The following is a 20,184-nucleotide window of genomic DNA, read 5'->3' on the forward strand; positions in this document are numbered from 1 at the left end:
TTCGCGTGACCAACGATTCTGAACTCCCTCCGAATTCTTTTTCCCATACGCACGCAGCATCCGCGGATGTTAATTATTTGTCATACGATTGTCTCATAAAATTAACGCTCCAAAGAAGATAATGGAAGACATAATTAATCTTCTTGAAATATATAATACTTAAGGGTGATAAAAGTCTCACTTGTGTCAGAGAGTGTAACAAATTGTGATCTTTAAAAATATATAAGTAAATGCAAATAACATGACCCGTGATACAGAACATGACACAGAAAAACGTTGGTAACGATTGAATATATGAACGAGTGTTATATATATATATATATATATAACACATATATGTATATATATATAACTTTTTGATTCGCGACGGTACGTTCATAGTCATTCGGATCCGGTTTCTTCCGGACAAAAGAGACGTGGCGGGTTCGAACTGCCCCTTCTTTGTTCGCTCGCAACAACAAAGACCCCGAAGACCGAGAGGCCAATAAAATTTGCGGGTTGCAGTCAGAACCCGATCGATAGCCGAGTTTCCGAAAAAAATAATTTCTTGCTCGCGGATCGCGTCTATCGCAAATGATTTCGAAGAGCTGAACGAGCGTAAAATAACGCGAGTGTATCACAAGATGGTGGTTCGCTAGAAACTCTCGATTTTTCGTTAAATCGGCGCCGTTCGAATGGAAACATTAATTAAGCCAGCTTGCTAAGTTTCTTAATTTTCTTAAAGCGTTCTTGCAAACTGGCAGAACGAAGGATTAGAAAAGCAAGAAGCAAGTTGAGAAGTTGTTATTAGACTTAAATATGACTAGATTTATTCATTAGCACATCCATTAAATCACGGTCTCGTTACGCATTTTACTACATAATTACTTGTTATTCACTAAGTACTTATTTGATGAGTTTTTAATGAATGTTTAAATAGTTATTCAAATACTCATTAAATATTCATTTAAATATTCTTCTTAAATACTTATTTAATGAGTATTTATAAAAAAAAATGAGTGTTTAATATTTATTAAATTATTTTATGGACATATTATTAAACGCTTTTATCTTGCGATGAGGAAGATATTAAAATTTTCTACTGCCTAACAATTTTTAGAAATCAAAAAAATATATCATCTTTTTCTCATCTCAAAATTAGATATTTAATATTAAATATTTCAGAGAGACATTCAGTTATAATCTTTCGATTTTGATTTTTAACAATATGGACAATACATCGTGAATTATTTGTTGTTAAGTATAAAAATTAATTTCAATTTTATTTAAAGAATAGTAAGAATAGCATTAAGTTTTATATGTGTCGTATATGTACATATATACACACTAATTGACAATCGATGTTTGCACTTAAGTAGCATTAGCAAGATTGCGAAAATGGTGGACTAAATATACATACATCTTGCGCAAGCACGGATGTATGCTATTCATTCATGATGATTTCCGATGAGTCATTTAATTTCCGCGTAAGAAGCTCGAGGTACCGTGACATACTTAGAAACAGTAACGTACGCGTGATACATTCTATGATTAACAGAAGTATACGTTCCATTGCCAATATCAATAATCGATACCAGGACCGTTTTATTATGAACCATCAGAGCAAACCGCGTACAGTTGAAGTATCTAAACCGCAAAATCCTCTAAACACGATGAAAGTCGCAAATTCATTTTCTCTGGTGAACGAAGAAGCGTATACGTGTTCAAAAAAAGCATGAAAGTTTCCGATTGAGAAGTCAATGCGCGATATTAAACGACCTATTATTTATATTATAGGGAATTAATTAAGTAACTCAATGATTCTGAGATAATTATTATCTAATAGTAGCAAAGTCACTCCTTAATTAATCATTGATATCGATTAAAATTGAATTTTAATTAATTTTATATTTCGAACCAGAGCTTTTCGCTCCATTTTTGCAACGCGAGAAGAACAGATCTTCCTCGAGGAAATTAATTATTGATCGATTTCTCGAGTCTGAGTGAATTTCGTCTAGCATTCAGACGGTAGAATTCATCAGCGCGAAGATGATGCGTTCCGAGACGGACGAATACAATCTGTTGCAAACGCGGAAGTCGCGGACGGAAGAATATATGGCATCGTCGTTAGGCAGATAGGATAAGTTTATTTTGTAACGTCGACGCGCACGGGATTGCGAACGACGACCGTTAATGCAGGTCGTTGCAAACGAAATTCCACAGCAGAAGAACGTTATTGTCATACTATTGTTGGGCAGGTAGACGGATTCGCTTCGCCAACGTTTGCTCGCAGGACGGATACCGTTAACGTTCCGAGAACGCGCGATCTCTTTCCTTTACCTTTCACCATTTATCTCGACGACCGAATTATCGATCGCGTTGATGTCTCGTAACTAGAGCGAGCTGAAAGCTGAGATACACGTCGAGGCGTAACTTCTCATTCAACAACCCGAAGAGATCGACGCGTATAAAACTCGATGTAAAATCCGGTATTGCACCGTAGGTTTTTCTCGCATTTTCTTCCTTCGTTCTTCGTTCTGGACAAAATAAAGTTTAAGAGGATCCTCGTATCGACAAACGAGAATTTCTAAAACGCAACCGCGCTGTCTAAAATCCGTTTTGTTAAAGTTCATAAGTGTTATCCCGTTACTTTGAATGGAGAAAGGAAACCCCGTTTAATTTTTACAATATCCTATATGTTGTAAAAAGTTCTATTTTTGATGAAAGTTTTACAACGACTTAAGCATCTAATGGAAAAAAAAAAGGGAAGAGAGGACATCAAGGGAACCTGCAGAAACGAAGAATCCCTGCTGGGAAAAGCCGAGGAGCCTGAAACCATTCATGAAACTTCGTCCTATCGCGTTTTATTCCCCATAAGGTACGAAAACGATGCGAGATATTAAAACGACTGTCGACCGAACTCCGATTATTATTTAAATCGGCGATTAACTGATCAAGCGATTCCCATGCCATTTCTTTTCAACATGACTAAATTAATTTTCTCTGTTGCTCAACGCACAAAAAAAAAGATGAAGAATAAATGTGTACAGTTTTAAAAATGTTGTCTCTCAAGCAATTCTGGCGGTTGATTCAACGACCGATTAATCAGACGAGTTAATCAGAGTTCGGTCGAAGTCACAATAAGTCACACCCTCGATCTGCGACGACAGTCGACAGTAAAGGTGCGAATTCATGGGACGCTCGTTTCAGCCAGTTTCAGTGTATCGCGAGATCACGTGATTTCGATCTGACGCTAGCGTCAAGCAAAGAAAGCTGGATTTTCTCAGCTTTAAACGTCAAAGCCAAAGCAGCGCGAAGACGCCGAAATTTTGACGCTGTTTTCCTTTTCATGAATTTCAATTGACGCCGGCGTCACGTGTGGTCATGCGACCTTCTTTCCGCTGAAAATGAGCGTCGAGCGTCAGCATGAAAAGGCACCTTAACAATTCAACGTCATTCAACGTTGCGGGATGCAACGCGCGAAGAACGCTCTGGAATCGCGTGCGGCGCGGCGGCGCGTCAAAGGGCGGTCCTCTCTCGCCAAAAGTCTCGCCATCAAAGCTACGACTCCTCCGCTCGCGGTTCGCGAGGCCGAAGAGCGCTCTCTCGCTCGCTCGCGCGCATCCTATCCTCCGTCTTTCTCTCCCTCTCTTTTTCTTTCTCCATCTATCTCTCTCTCTAATTCGTCACGCGCGCGCGCGCGCGCGCACACACGCACGCATAGATCCTAGAAGCGGCGCTTGCACGTGCACGCGCTAGGGCCCGACGCGTCCACGTGTGCGTGCGCGCGCGCGCGCGCAACCGTAGCCTCGAACCCAGACGCGTTTGACGACGAAGGTGGCGACACGGGGGAAACGTCGTCCTTTTTCCAATTACGAAATTATCCAAGGCGGCTGAAAATCGAGGAAAGTATCGACGATTATAAAACAAACGTATATATACAATTCGGTGTTTATCTTCCTATAAATTACGCAGTAAAATAAGAGCGGCGCCTGCGCGTGGCGGCGCCAGCGTCGCGCACGGCGGCGCGGCTGGGCTCGAGGCTTGCCGTCCCGAAAACGCCGTATGCGCATGTCACTCGTGAGCACGGTCTCTTTCTGTCGTGGCACCCGAAGGTGAGTGGTTGTTCGTAGTTCGCGCACCGGTCGACTTATCCGACGAATCTCAGCCGAGGATACCGCATCGGACGACAGGTACGGAATAGAACGGCCGACGGGGCCGCGGCGTGCTGTGCTGTGCGTATAGTTTCGCGATCGCGTCGCGGCCGGCCGCGCGAGAAAATTCACCGCGACTCGGTCAAGTGCCGCATGGCCGGTCGTCGTACGGCCGCCGCGCCGAGAAGACCTCTCCTTTCCCGTCCGTCCGTCGCCGTCGCCGGCCGTCGGTATCCGCGGCGCGTATACCGGCGCGCGACGACGAGCATCGTCCCGTGGGATCGTCGTCGGTCGCCGAAAATAAAATCGCGAGCGGGAGAAAAAACGCCGGTCGAGCCGGTGGCGGCGGACGGCGGACGCCGTTCGAGATCGCGAGAGAACCGGACCGGATGCACTATGGCGGCCGCGCTTGTCGGAGCGCTGGAACTCGCGGCGATCCGCGGGGCTAGAGAGATTCGAGGAAGTTCGCCCGCGCGGCGGCCAAAATTCCGCGATCGTCCTTCGCTCGGTTGCGCTCGTCCGCGCGCGCGCACGTTGCTCGACACCGAAAAATCGCCGCGATGCCTCGCGGCAGGACGCGTGCGGAGCTAGAGAACCGGAAACGCGAGGTTAAAGGTGCTCCTCTTTTCTCTCTCTCTCTCTCTTTCGTGTGCAACGCCGACGGCACGAGTCGCCCCGGCGGCATCCGGAACGTGCCTTCTGGAAATCGATTCGCGAAGAGAATAACGACCGGGACACGTCGCGCCGGCTTTCGGCAAAAACGATATTATCCCGTTAGCGCGATCGGAGTTAAAGATCCGCGGAAGAATCGCGTACGATCTCGGGCACAGCAAGGTCGTCGAAAAAAAAAAAAAAAAACTGGGCGGTATCTCTCGGGCCGAGGAAGCGATTCCGCGAAGCGATAACGGTCGGCCTCGCGATTCCGTCGCGTTCCATCGCGCTCGCCGCGAATCGCCGGCTGTAATTGGCATCCGGAGGCTCGGCGGGGCCCTCGCCGTAATTTTCCATCGCGAGCTGCTGGACCGCGAGAGAGAGAGAGAGAGAGAGAGAGAGAGAGAGAGAGAGAGGCGGTGGCGGCGACGGCACATTTGGCCACCTGATCCGCCACGTTCGTCTCCGAGACTCCGAGATTAGCCGCCCGCAATTCCGTCGAGAGCGGGCGAAAAATCTCACGGTCCATTCGGCGAGTTTCGTAAGAGGGAAAGAAAGAAAGGGAGGAAAAAAGAAAAAAAGAGAGAGAGAGAGAGGATCCGTAATAACGTGGCATCGCGCGCGCGGTGCCGAGCGTCGCGGACAATCGTGGCAACAGCGCGCCGCTCCCCTCGTCACTTACAAAATGGCGGCCGGCTGCCATGCCATTCTCGAATATTCACGTTCGGCCACGTGGACGAGCGGACAAAGACCGCCGGATGTCCCCCGATCGGGTCCACGCGCGGCGGCGTTCGACATGCGTCCGGAGAAAAACCGTTGCACCATCTGGCGCAACGCGTGGCCGGCGCGAAATCGAACGGAAGACGCGAATCGCGGTGATTCCCCTCCCTCGGAGCTCCTCGCGGTTGCTCCGGACACCACGTTCGGTTCCATATTGCGGCTCGCGATTATCAATTGATCTCGATACGGATGGTCGGATAGTCTCCGGTGCGCAAATTAGACACGAATTAAATGCAATGCGATCGAAAGCCTGAATTTTCTTCGGGTGTCGTGCTCTAACTCGTATTTTTTTTTTTTTTATTCTCAGATTACTAGAAGAACTCGCCTAATAAAACTACAAAAATGGGCAAGGAGAAGATTCACATTAATATCGTCGTTATCGGACACGTCGATTCCGGCAAGTCGACCACCACCGGTCATTTGATCTACAAATGCGGCGGTATCGACAAGCGTACCATTGAGAAGTTCGAGAAAGAAGCCCAGGAGGTAACGTCCCACAATTTCTACGCAACATAAAAGTATATAACCGGTGCGTCAGCGTTGCCCGCGGTATGATTTGTCGCGACATGGTGATGATACATTTTTTTCTCATTCGCGGTTTCCACCCGAGGATCGTTTTCGAATCCGTTGACGGCCTAGAGTGTCTGAATGTCATTTCGCTAAAGTCTTTTTTCAATAATATTAGAACGTTAAAACGCATCTAATAATAATAATAGAAAAATCTGTAATGGAATAAATCTAATTGAGACGATTGCTTTTTTTCTTTAGATGGGCAAAGGTTCCTTCAAATACGCCTGGGTACTCGACAAACTCAAAGCCGAACGTGAGCGTGGTATTACCATTGATATCGCCCTGTGGAAATTCGAGACCGCCAAATACTACGTGACGATCATCGATGCTCCCGGACACAGAGATTTTATCAAAAACATGATCACCGGTACCTCGCAGGCCGATTGCGCGGTGCTGATCGTTGCTGCTGGTACTGGTGAATTCGAGGCTGGAATTTCGAAGAACGGACAGACACGCGAGCACGCTCTTCTCGCGTTCACCCTCGGCGTCAAACAGTTGATTGTTGGAGTTAACAAAATGGATTCCACCGAGCCCCCGTACTCCGAGACCCGATTCGAGGAAATTAAGAAGGAAGTGTCGTCCTACATCAAGAAGATTGGTTATAACCCGGCCGCTGTTGCGTTCGTGCCGATCTCCGGCTGGCACGGGGACAACATGCTGGAGCAATCTTCCAAGATGCCCTGGTTCAAGGGATGGGCCGTGGAGCGCAAGGAAGGCAAGGCCGAAGGTAAATGCCTTATCGAAGCTCTGGACGCCATCCTGCCACCCAGCAGGCCAACTGACAAGGCTCTCCGTCTTCCCCTTCAGGTAACGTCGTCTCAATTTCGCTGTTCTCAATCTTCACGCGAGTAATTTTACATGATGATATAATTTTACAATTTCATTCGTGGTTTCCACCGGAGGATTTTTAATCCTTTGACGGCCAAAAGTTTGTCTGATTCTACGCGATATTATAAAGCGAACGATTAACTTTATTGAAATGGAATAATATGTTTTAACATATTTCTCGTAATTGCAGGACGTGTACAAGATCGGCGGTATTGGAACGGTACCCGTCGGCCGTGTTGAGACCGGTGTATTGAAACCTGGTATGGTTGTTACCTTTGCACCCGCTGGATTGACCACTGAAGTTAAGTCCGTCGAGATGCACCACGAAGCCCTTCAGGAGGCCGTGCCCGGCGACAACGTTGGTTTCAACGTCAAGAACGTGTCCGTTAAGGAACTGCGTCGTGGATACGTCGCTGGAGATTCCAAGAACAATCCGCCCAAGGGTGCCGCCGACTTTACCGCACAGGTACGCTCGTCAAACTTAATTGTACTCGTTTTAATTTATCTTTTCGACACTGTGATGAGAAACTAATGTCTTCATTCGCGGTTTCCACCAGAAGTTTTCTGATGATGGTTGAATGCGTCTGAGTGTCTCGATATTTAAATATAAAAATTAAATGTTATTAACTTTTAAGGCATTTTGAAACATGTAAATTATGAGCATGTAATTGATGCAATTGTCCGTTTACAGGTCATCGTGCTCAATCACCCTGGTCAAATCAGCAACGGATACACGCCCGTGTTGGATTGCCATACTGCCCACATCGCCTGCAAATTCGCAGAGATCAAGGAGAAGTGCGATCGCCGTACCGGCAAGACCACCGAAGAGAACCCGAAGGCCATCAAGTCCGGTGACGCCGCCATCGTCACCCTGGTACCCAGCAAGCCCATGTGCGTTGAGTCGTTCCAGGAGTTCCCGCCCTTGGGACGTTTCGCTGTCCGTGACATGCGTCAGACGGTAGCTGTCGGTGTCATCAAGGCCGTCACCTTTAAGGATCAAACGGGCAAAGTCACCAAGGCCGCTGAGAAAGCCCAGAAGAAGAAATAACTATCGTAATAGTTTCCGTGCATACACCGATAGTTTCCGTGCGAATATGCCGCCGGGCGAACAACGGCGTACACCAGCCGACGTAACTCACCCTTCTTTGCACGACTCGCAGGAGACGAATTCGACAGCATTGTCTACAGCGGAGCACCTCGTGAGGACTTTAACGCGAGCTACGATCGGGAATGAGAAAGCAACGATCCAATCGCGAAGATTGGCGCTTCGTGCATGCGAGATCGCGCGGCTACCGCGCTTCCTCGACACGCGGACATTTCGCTTGTCGAAATGGCTCCGTCATTTTTTTCACCGCAAGGAGTTTCGCAGGAAAGAACACGGGAGACATTTTGCCGCTGGCACGATATGTATTTTTCGTCTCGTGGGAGTCGCTAGGAGGAAGAGCGAACTTCGCGCGAGCTATCGTAAACAACGTACACCTACCAACTACTTCATAACGAACATCAACATAATTTAGCGCGGCTTAATTATATTTTCTAATTACTATACGGAAATAAATTCTGTATATATCCGATACTCGAGAAGAAACGTGTCATTATTACTCTACGTCGACATAGTTGCTCGATCGGTGACTTTGTCAAGTTTATCATCATCCTTTTAAAGAAACGTTTCATTTATCGCTCTCACACATCTACGGTAGCTATACGGTCTGAGATCAGAAGAAAAATAATATATATATATATATTGCGGCGATGTCCGTATATCATTTTGTCTTGGTAGCTTTTTTATATTAATCGTTCAGACTATTAATTCAGGAAATTTAGACTAGAGAAGGCAACGGTAGTAGGTCTTGACAAAGTTAGATTTCGTTGGGATATGGGACCTGTAATTTCCTCTAATTATCTTTCCATTCAATTGTAGGTAAGACAAGTTGTATCCCGATGGGGAAAAAGAAACTTTTTCTACGAATTATTCCTTTTATCAACTAACGTCAGACGAGAAGTGCATGCGCAGAAAAAAAACTGCTTTTACAACGACTCTGTATCCTTTACCTTCCCGCGATTCTTCTACAAACGACGCGAATTGGTTAACGGTTTTCTGTACATACGTATAAAATACCAGCGGTGACGAGTAAGAGCGAAAATAAAGAAGCCGCGCGGAAACGAGATGCCGGTGATTCACTATCACCAGTACGCAAAACCCGATTCCTTGTCTTCCTTGCAACCTGCTCGGATGCTGCAATCGACACTACCGCGAAGACTCGGAAAGAACGCTGTTCGATAAAGGCATGAAATGCACGTAAGCGCAATTTATTTAGTGGCACACGTATGAGACTCGAGGCAGTGCAAATATAGGGCAGAATTTCTTAATCGTGGCATATGGTCAACTAAATGGAAATTCGTATGCATGGTGGCGACCAGCCAATTTATTCCGCTGTAACCTGTACGAGAAAAAAACCTACTATATTATTTACGTGAAAAACGCGCGAAGCTTAATATTGTCATGTATACAGCGTTTAAAACTGTTAACAAATAATTAGAAACCGGTATGTTTTCACATCTAGTAGTACCATTTGTCTTTTACGCTGCATACGAATTGTTGCAATATTTATATTTCGTTTTATCGTTTATTTATTGATTTAAAAGGACTGCTATATCGCATTGTCTCAGTTGCGATTATGTATTTAATACGTGCGTTAAATGATGAGGTATTTCGTTTCATGTGCTGAGATTTCGTGAAATATAAAAAGCATTTGGAGTAATCGATGTCGCTATCTCTTTTCCATTTAATTGAAATGTATACTGGATGTATAAATATTAAAATACAAAAATTGCATTAACTATGGGCATGCATGATACGTGTTATATATTGAATTAGTATATCAATCTTAGTACGAATAACAAAAAAGAGAGTTTATGATAAACGATCTTCGAATTTTAGTTTTAGAGCATCACCTTTTATTTTATTTTCTTAATTTTTTCTTATACTGCGCGCGCGCGCTTGGTGCTTTGTCAGTTTTTCAGAGTTTGGAAAGTATGAGGATTTTTATTTTGCAAGAACTTGTGCCGTTGAAATCTAAGATAAAAAAAAAATATGGACAAAGTTATAAAAAGAATCGAGCGATAGGTGGCACTTGGTAACTCTAGCAATTTCAACATTTAAACAGCAAAAACCCCAGAGTCTGAAAAATTAGGCAAGATGAATCGGACGAGAGTTCACATTGGCTTATACTCCTAAAATATTGGTCCCAAAAACTGCAAAAATTGGTAGAGTATCGAGAAATTTAGGTAATCAGGTAAGACATGGCGCGGCTCAAGATCTCTTGTAATCTATATTACAAAATCACGTTACTTCAGGATGACGCAGTCGGACATGATGCATGAACATTTGGATGAATGCACGCCCAGGCACGTTCTATAACCAGCACGTGTCCAAGCATTTACTACCTTTGACCAGAGAGAAGGCTTAATTTTCTCTGCTTTGACTATGAAAGTATGAATTGTCAGTTGCTCTATACCAATCCCTCTATTTTTCCTATGAGATTTCTATGCGTCGCCAGAGATGAACCTCTGGCAAGTGGCAACGCAATAATTGGTCGCGTTCGGCGGAAAAGCAGCTCCATGGCCATTTTATACCAATGTAGATTGACTTTAATCTCGGTTTAATTTACTTTTTACTTTTTTCTAATTATTGGAACTAGAAAAACACAAAAAGTAAGAGTTTAGGGCCGATATCACAGTCTCCGATTAAACTCGATCACACTCTTTGTCTCTTTCTGGGGGGACAGTTAGAAAGAGATGCAGAGTGAGTTTAATCGGAGACTGTGATACCGGCCTTGTGAGCTTATTTCACAGTCTCCAATTAAACTCACTCTGCATCTTTTTCTAACTGTTCCCCCAGAAAGAGACAAAGAGTGTGAGTTTAATCGGAGGGATCAAGTTAATTGGAGACTGTGAAATCGGCCCTTCTGCATTGGATGAAAATGGACATCGGTGAACGCTCAATAGTTTTTTATTACGATTGGTTTCTATTTAGATTCAAGAAGGGACTAAAAGCAAGAACTAATCATTAAAAAATCTGTCTATATAAAAATGCTTATTATATTATGTAACTAAATTATGTATATTGTAATAACTCTTTTATAATGTTGTATACATACATTATATTATTATATATTGAAAAGTAAATTGTAAGAGAAATAAAATAAATGATAGAAATGTGAAAAAAAAACGTATTGTAAATAAAAGAGGACCGCCCCGAACGCGGAATCGGCGGGGGCGGTGAAGGGCCTCTATATAGGTTGACCCGTTTCTAGCGGATGTTGGTTAAAATCTAAGATAAAAACTAATATTTAATTTATAACTATATATAACAATAAGAAAATGCAAAGTCCAAAATGCATTTAATCGCAATGACATTCGGTACAAGCAGGACGGCTTTTAAAAATATTGCTTACATACATATACTTTTTTTTCCTTGATTATAAAGTATCAGATTAAATAAAATTAAATTGTGCATTATATATATATATATATATATATATATATATATATATATCAACATTATCATGCAGATGAAACCACGCAAATTGCAGATGTAGCACGGACGCGCACCAAAATGATGTTTTATCGGCAGTGTCGGAAAATGTACGTGGCTACGTAGTACCAATTTCGAAAATGGATGTAATGGCGCTAGTGTACAGGGGCTCTCGACCGGGATGGCCTCTCTCCTCTGTCCGAGGTCTCCTGTCTCGCTATGTCGAGGTTAGGATTAGGGAGTGTTTACTTGTTTACTTGTCAAACCCGCGGCGTCGCGTCGTGGGAAGACGTAGGCGAAACATGAGGGAGATCTGAGAAGGTTTGACGGCACGCCTCTCGCGCGAAATCATGTTTTTCCCCGTGGGATGGCCGCGGGTCCTCAACACCTGCGAGCAGGGCAAGATAAACGCGGTGGTGTGCAACAGGGACAAAATTATGTTCGCCATCCTCACCGCGGATGCTATCGTCATCTGGTACTGCAAGGCACGTAATTTAGGCCGAGAAAGATTTTCTCTCATCCCGTCCAAGTCGCGGTTCCAAATCTTAGATTTGGAGCGAGAATTCGGTTAATAACTTCATGTTTGGTAAGATCGGAACTCTTTGCGCGATTATCTCGTTATAGAACAATATTCTGTCCATAATACGTTGACAGAGCAGGGATATACAATTTTATTATCTGTACTGAGATCATAAATTTCCGCGTGACTCTACTCGGGTAGTCAAATCTGTCGAAAACAGATTTGACCGCAGAAATTGAGCAGAATCTGTTATCTTGAAATGATTTAAATTCCACCTAAATGCTTACGAAGCAACAGATTTTGCTCAATTTTCCTTGATTTCTGTCGACAATCTGCTGTCGAGCTATGTCGACAAGCTCAGCCGACAGAACGCAAGCAATGTAGACGCAGTTGATGCCAAATTGCTGCAACGTTCTGCTCTAATCTGCTGGCAAATTGCTGCTAACAATTTCATTGTGACTATACATGCTTTTATGATTCCTTGTACCTTTTACGATTAAATCTTTTACATATGTTAAGCTGCGCATGTTCCCCTTTGTAATTTCCTCGGATGTTTCTGTATCTGATAATTTTTGACACGCAATTTATATTGCAGCCCTGTGTACCGATTGTATTTAGCAGACGGTCCGCAAATTCTTTGTGGCAACATGGTGAGAACGTCTTGGTGCAATGGAGGCCAGACTCGAGCATGCTGGTTATCGCCACGTCCGACAGCTACCTGCTGTTCTACAGACTTTCGGACAACAGCGCGGAGGGTCGGGGACTTTACGAACAACGAGACTCGCCGGTTACCAGCTTGAAACGGGATAGCGCAGAATTATTTATCAAAGAAGTCATTCCATCCCTCGTCTTGAGTTTTGTGAGTTCTTTGATAATGTTTCCTTGTCAAGCGCAAAGAGAAATTAAAAATGAAATTAATTGTGTGTTATTAGTTAACCGATTAAATTATTTGGTTTATCAAAGTTGAATGGAAATATTGATTTTAACTTTATCTTGTTTATTCTGCAGGAAAAGTCTGCTTGGATCGACGGTGGGATCAGTTCGTTAGTTTGTATACGAGACGAGCTTATGGTAGCGACCAAAACTAGCCACGTGGTGCGCCATAAATGGGACGGCACCGTGAATCGCGACTATTCCTTGGACTTGAGACGTATACCGTTCAGTATTGATCAGCAAATTTCTACGGTGGCCGTACCACTGACGGAGAATAACGTTTATGTTACCGATATCGAATATTCACCTCTCGTTGGAGGTTTCGCTATTGTGCTAAATAATGGCAAAGCCGCATTTCTCACTGCTCAATCTTTGAAGTTTGATCCTAATCAAGTGCAGGGGATCTGGGCTCAGGATTTGGACGATGCTACTTGCGCCGCTGTTAATCATAAATATCGGTTAATTGCTATTGGTAGGCAAAAGTAAGTGTCAATTTTACAATGCTATTCTTGAGTTTATAAATGTATTATTATTATTTTATAAAATGTAATTATAATTTTGATATTTGTGCAACATATTTTGACTCGAATATTTTAATTTGCAGCTCCGAAGGCGTCGTATACTATGTCGATGAAACAACTGGCGGTTTAGAGATGTCGCACACCCTGAGTCTATCCTCCAAGGATTACCCAGGCCGACCGGGTAGCGTGAAATGTCTCAGATGGACGCCCGATAGTTGTGCTATCGCTCTAGCTTGGGAAGGCGGTGGCTTAGCACTGTGGAGCACCTTCGGTGCTCTATTGCTCTGTAGCTTGAAATGGGATTACGGCCTACGTGTGGATCTGACGCACGATAATCCTCTGCATATCCATACGATGGAATGGTCCGCGGAGGGTTATCAGTTGTGGATGCTGCGAGAATCTCCAGGATCTTTGGTTACCAACGAAAACGGCAACACAGCGACTGATTCAAATCGCTCTCTCATTCAATTGGACTTTGCTAAGAGTCCTCTGACTATCAATCCATGTATGGGCCATCATGGACATCTATATCTTCAAGGTGAAGATAGACTGTATTTAAATCTGGGCGCCGGATCGACCGCTTCGGGTTTTCATCTTGCCGCCGAAATGCCCAACGACAGTATGCTCCAGACACTCGCCGGCTGCAAACAGTGGCTCGTTGTTCCTATTCCGACTGCATACAGTGGTTCTAATTGGCCGATTCGGGTAAATATAATATTTGCAGAAAAACGTATTAATTACTGACAATTTTCATATTATTTAACTTTATTATTCTATCGTGTAATTTTGTTGATCATTTGATATTATAAATAATTCGTTAATATAACATTAATGAAAAAGACTTTTAAAAGTTTTGTTTTTTAAATATATCTTGTGTATATATCATATTTTTAAATATCATGTGTTAATTCATATATGTGTATTTATGTTTATAGTACACTGCAATAGATAGCGAAGGTTTAAGTCTTGCAGTGGCCGGTCGAACGGGACTAGCACATTACTCTCTACCTTCGAGAAAATGGAAATTGTTCGGTAACGAGAGTCAAGAGCGAGATTTCATAGTGACTGGTGGATTGTTATGGCATAAAGGATATCTCATAGCCAGCAGTTATTCCATATTGGACGATAAAGATGAGATTAGAATTTATCCGCGCGATACTCGGCTCGATAATAATTATGTCAAGAGCATTAGGATGCCCTCGCAGGTGCTACTATTGAATACGATGAAAGACAGACTCCTAAGTTTCTGTGCCAATGCTCAAATTAGTATCTACGATATGGTGTTGCAAAACGGCGTGGGTAAGTGCGAGATTGCTTCTAAATTGAAATCGATTTTTAAAAAGTTTCAATCAATCCTCAATCAATGGACATGCTATTATTATTTTAGAAGCTGGCGGCATCGAATTAACGAGAATACAAACGGTGGACATCAGTGGACTGTGCGTACATCCCGCTTGCGTAGTCAGCGCCACGTTGACCTCGATTCGCGCCGAGACCGCTGGCAGTCATCCTCATCCTGAGAGTCTCCTGCTGAACGTCTCCGGACGTCTTCTCATGGTACAACGTGAACATTCTACCGACAATTCGGAGGTCCTCTTCACGTGCGGCGCGCCGACAGTATTAGCATCCTACGTCGAGAACGTTTGGGTACCGTCGCGCTCGAGGAGGGACAAGCCGCACTTAACTGAGGCTCTGTGGTTGTTCTGCGGGGCTCACGGAATGCGAGTTTGGTTGCCGCTATTCCGTAATCATCAGGAGAAGGCCCATGCCTTTATGAGCAAGCGGATAATGCTACCGTTTCACTTGCGCATTTACCCATTGGCGATACTCTTTGAAGACGCGATTCTACTGGGAGCCGAAAACGATACCGTACTATTCACGTCGGATACTAACTCGCCCTTTTCACTGCCCTTCAATTTATTGGAGCTTACGGTATTAATTTTATTTCTTTCTGTATGTAGACAACTCTAACATATACAAATAAATACAGTGATATGTTAGTTAGGATAATTTATCGAGTTCTCAAGGAATTATTCGGAAATTATTCAGAAGATTAACAATTTTATTATTTTTAATTATTTATTATTATTTCTAATTATATGTAACTTAAATGTAGTGACTTTATATTCCAGAGTCAAGTGTATCTGCATCAGATTCTGCGTCAATTGATACATCGGAACTTGGGCTATCACGCGTGGGAAATAGCGCGCTCGTGCTCCGCATTGCCGTATTTCCCGCATTCATTGGAACTGTTGCTTCACGAAGTCCTCGAGGAAGAAGCGACGAGCAAGGACCCGATCCCGGATGCTCAACTACCGTCCGTCGTGGAGTTTATCCGCGAGTTTCCCGGTGTTTGGGCCAGAGCCGTCGTGCAATGCGCTCGCAAGACCGAAATCGCGCTTTGGCCGTACCTGTTTTCTGTCGCCGGTCCGCCGAAGAAGCTACTGCAAGATTGTTTGCAGCGTCAGCAACTCGATACCGCCGCCAGTTATCTGATCATTCTACAGAATTTAGAGCCATCCTCTGTCAGCAGGCAACACGCCACGTTACTGTTAGATGCCGCGTTAGAGCAAGGTAGATGGGAGCTATCGAAGGATCTTGTGAGATTTCTTAGAGCAATCGGTAAATAATCTCATAAATCTTTGTAAATATAATTAATTGTACTTATAAAATTAACATTAAATTTCTTTTCTAAATTTAGATCCGAATGACGTGGAGTCACCACGTACATCGTGGAGTGGCAGTGCGAAACTGGTAGGCCCTCCTCAGACCCCTCCTCTTTCTCCGCACGAGGATGATCTAGCCTTGGTCTTGGGCACTATGCAAGTTTCAAGGAGCCGCAGTTATAGTACCACGGTTACGCCCAAAGTGCAATCAGAGAAAGACGTCGCGCCGTCCTCTATGCTCGAGAAAACCCGGAACGTTGTTATGAGGCGAAAGAAATCGGTTCCGACAGTAAAATCGAGCGAGAAAACAGAAAGCAAGTAAGTTTTTCCTTTTCATTTGAAAGTAGATATTACCATAGAGTTACGTGAATGTTCAATATTTAAGACATCTAGAGAATCACATAAAATAAGTTAAAACAAAATATATTGTAAAGCAAGTTTTACAAATTTTCTATTTTATTCTTTTTTCTTTTGCTGTCGAACTAAAACTAATCAAATATATATTTTTTTTCCAGAGAAGGATCGGCGGAGGAGTTCTTCATTGATGTCATTTTGCAACGTCACGCCCGGCGGCTGCTTTCAGCTCGCCGCTTGACCGACTTGGGTAGATTCGCAGCCCGTCTTGACTTTCATCTAGTGACATGGTTCGCTCGAGAGCGTGATAGAGCAGCGAAAATTGACGATTATGTGGGCACGTTGAAGGCAGTCCACGAAGACTTTGCATTTCCATACCCGACACTTTCGTTGCCAACGCTGCAGAAACTTCGGAGATCTAGCCTCACCTCTCTACACTCCATAGTATCCGATGACGAGACCTTGTCCCCGAACTTGGTCGTCGACGTACCTGACAGCGGATACACTAGTCTTCCAAGCGGTAGACCACCGTATACAACGTTGGTCTCGCCCGTAGCGAGCTTAGAGACGCAATTTCCGACCGCAGAAGCCAAATTAACGCCGAACCTGATAAATGGTGAGTCCTTCGTTAGAGGTAATTCGAGGTAAACTTCTATTCAAGTAAATTTTTTTTAAAAAGATGCAAGTTACATATTTTTATGACAAAAGATCTTTGTGCACTAATAATTTTTTTTTTTTTTTTTGCGTTTGATTTGTAATTTCAGATGCCAACAGTGTTCTTAGCGATACTAGTACAATCTGGAGAGATGACGCAGACTCCATGGTTGGCTCTGTGTGCTGGGTCTCACCGGAGTCAGTGGGACCTACAGAAGTCAATCAAGCCTCATTGACTTCCCCATCAATCGGTCGGGCAGAAGTACAGCTTAGGTATAAATATATGCATATTTTCTTAATTAAAAATCAAAATTAAGAAATCAATGTTGTATATCTTTTATATCTACATGCTTATCTTTAAATCTTTAACAGGTATTTACTGCAACTGTTTCTCGAGGGTAGTTGTCTAGGATGGGCTGCGGTGGTAGCTACTGTTCTTCGAGACGCGGCAGCCATGGCTAGAACCGTCAGAACAGCACATGCACCAATGCAAACTTTCGACTCTATAATCAACCTGAGGGACGGATTACTTACATTGACTAAATGGTCTCATTCGGAATGGTATGTGTACATTATCGCATGTATCTTCACGATGTTTATATGCGGCAATTTTTTAAAAGTTAAGATTTAAAAATTTAAGTATTTGCTGTACAACAAGCAAGAAGTTTATTCTTTCAATAAGAGATATTTTAACGAAGATATTTTCTTAAATTTCTAATTTATTGAGTAACTTATAAAATTTAAATTTTTGGTAGAAAATATTTTTAATTTGCTCGATAATTGACAAGCGTTGATATACGCAATATATTCAATCTATGAGTTAAATTGATTATATATTCTCTACAATTTAATTATAAACATTGCTATTCTGATTTCAGTTTGGGATACCGTCCCTTCATGTCCAACATCCAAAGCCAAATATCATTGTTGAATAGATTGGTGATAATAAAGCAACAGCAGGAACAGGAGCAGATACCGGAAAGCCCTTCGCCGAGTCCGGCTCCATCCGCCGGCAGCAACCAACGCGGTACTCTCTCCCGCTCGAGGCATTCTTCGATTAGTCACGCTTCCAACACAGCTCCACTCGAAGAGGAACGCTCCCACGAATCGCTGTTGACCGTCGAGGAGTCCGTATTTCACGGAAGTTACAATAATCTCAACGCCACTGAGGACACGTCGCCGCAGAGCGCTTGCACGATCTCATAAAGGGTGCTTTACGAAAAGGCTGTCTGTGAACACTTTTTACTGTGTATTTTACATACCAAATGTTGTAATTGTTTTCATTTAAGACTAAATTTTAAAAGATATTTGATTATATGTTTCAGACACATAAGGATTCCGTATATATATATATATACATATTATATAATTATTACTTCAAAGAGATCTTATTTTAAGGCCGTTGATTAAGGCCTTGATTGTCTTAATGTTAAGGGTAATTTTTGTAATGCGACAATATTCTGCAAAACTGATACGGACGATGCAGGCTGTTCCCGGAACATATAATTATAAATCGGAGAAATCCTGGAAATTTGTACATAAAGTTTTGGAACGTCTTTTTATTGACTTTCGAAGATTTTGAATTGTACAGGGTGAAACGTGTAAAGGTGAATGATTCACATAAGCATGTGATTGTACATAAGCGCTTATGATATTATTGTTGAAGTATACGCTGTGTCGCGAGGAATAAACCTCGAACGCGATGTACGAAGTCGCCATCAGGGCCAACGGCAATTCTTAAGTTATTTTACCGCTGAGTATAAAAGTATGAAATGCTCATTCGCTAATTATGAGCAATAGAGAATAGCAATATAGTGAAATTAATGATTGAATAGCGGTTCAGAGATATTAAATCAAAATTGGCGCATCTGAAAGGTCTGATATTATGATAATTATGTAATACGCAAAACAATGAAAATTATTAATAAGCTATTTATACATATTGTATCATAGACGATCATACAAGTATATGTTATATTTTCTCATAAAACTTTTCTGTGCTTATTTTATTAGGTACTGGAAGATCTACACTCGTCGATAGCTCAACGAACAAGCAAAATCGGAGATATTGATAAAAGGAACATTGATTTACAGCGTAATTCTTAATTATACGTAATACTTTATGGGGTAAAATAAAATGACATATAATTAAGAATCATCCTGTATAAGATCCCGAGAGCGGATGCATTATTTTTCAAGATTTATCCGGAATAACGAAAAACATTTTTTTTCTCAAGTAAATCGCAGCTTTCAAAGAAGATGAAAAGTATAATATAAAATGACATGCAATCTATTTCACGTCATCACTATTTGTCGTTTGATAAGTTCATTCCGCTTAATCCCGCTGGACAAATGATCGATGAGTTATCAGTATCTAAAATACGTTCATCGAATCTAAAATATTCAAGTGTAATTATCATCGTCGTATCAATCTCGTGTTCCACATTGCGACACGTTTTTATGGGGAATGTTTACCTCGCAGGTGTTTCTAATACATCCGATACGTGATATTTCCTCCATTCGATCTAAAAGCAACGATTATTCAGCGCACGAGGAAAGTCCCATCTTTATCCTGTGGCACACATAATTTAAGGAAAGACGGTATTGCGTTGCGTTGTAACAGCGTTTTTGTCGAGCTATTATTTCTCAATTTCTGAAACTTCTACGAAATGTGTATCTATGAAACTCTATGCGTCTTTTACAGAATGGATTACAGTCAGCGGACGAGTTTATAATCGCGGAAAAAGCTAGGTGGTTTCGCAAGGAGGAAAAAGGGGGAAACACGTGCCGAAGATAAGAACGCAAACACTTTCGCGAGATTCCTGAAACTCCACGCGCAGAAGCACGTGCGAAACAACGAGAGAGAGAGAGAGAGAGAGAGAGAGAGAGAGAGAGAGAGAGAGTTTGGTCCCGCGATAATAACTACAAATACTCGAGCAAATATTTTAAAGAATCGCGCTGATTCGGAGTAAAAGGAATTAAAGGACGTAAGAGTCGCGAATGATAGCGCAAACGCAAACGCGCACGACGAAGAATC

The 20,184-nt window shown here is 42.8% G+C and overlaps 2 protein-coding genes across 3 annotated transcripts; both read left to right on the forward strand.

Moving 5' to 3' along the window:
• Positions 1–3,986: 3,986 nt before the first annotated feature.
• Positions 3,987–8,538, forward strand: Ef1a-f2 (elongation factor 1-alpha F2). Of its 2 annotated transcripts, none has more exons than XM_077425060.1 (5): positions 3,987–4,094; positions 5,872–6,050; positions 6,333–6,941; positions 7,153–7,428; positions 7,654–8,538. In XM_077425060.1, exons 2-5 carry the CDS (start codon positions 5,907–5,909, stop codon positions 8,008–8,010), a joined length of 1,386 nt encoding a protein of 461 aa, XP_077281186.1. In that variant the 5' UTR covers positions 3,987–4,094; positions 5,872–5,906; the 3' UTR covers positions 8,011–8,538. The 2 variants fall into 2 exon arrangements, with proteins under 2 accessions (XP_077281186.1, XP_077281185.1); XM_077425059.1 differs by having other exon boundaries at positions 4,017–4,172.
• A 3,146-nt stretch (positions 8,539–11,684) lies between these two features.
• Positions 11,685–19,137, forward strand: Rich (guanine nucleotide exchange factor subunit Rich). The gene is made up of 12 exons (XM_077424753.1): positions 11,685–11,984; positions 12,615–12,878; positions 13,028–13,434; positions 13,557–14,178; positions 14,409–14,772; positions 14,861–15,405; positions 15,606–16,095; positions 16,175–16,457; positions 16,655–17,109; positions 17,258–17,420; positions 17,520–17,708; positions 18,026–19,137. Exons 1-12 carry the CDS (start codon positions 11,850–11,852, stop codon positions 18,351–18,353), a joined length of 4,245 nt encoding a protein of 1,414 aa, XP_077280879.1. The 5' UTR covers positions 11,685–11,849; the 3' UTR covers positions 18,354–19,137.
• The last annotated feature ends 1,047 nt before the right edge of the window (positions 19,138–20,184 follow it).

Source organism: Temnothorax americanus, unplaced genomic scaffold (genome assembly GCF_048541705.1).
Source record: "Temnothorax americanus isolate GAGA-0224 unplaced genomic scaffold, ASM4854170v1 Scaffold9, whole genome shotgun sequence".
NCBI classification, from domain to species: Eukaryota; Metazoa; Arthropoda; class Insecta; order Hymenoptera; family Formicidae; genus Temnothorax; species Temnothorax americanus.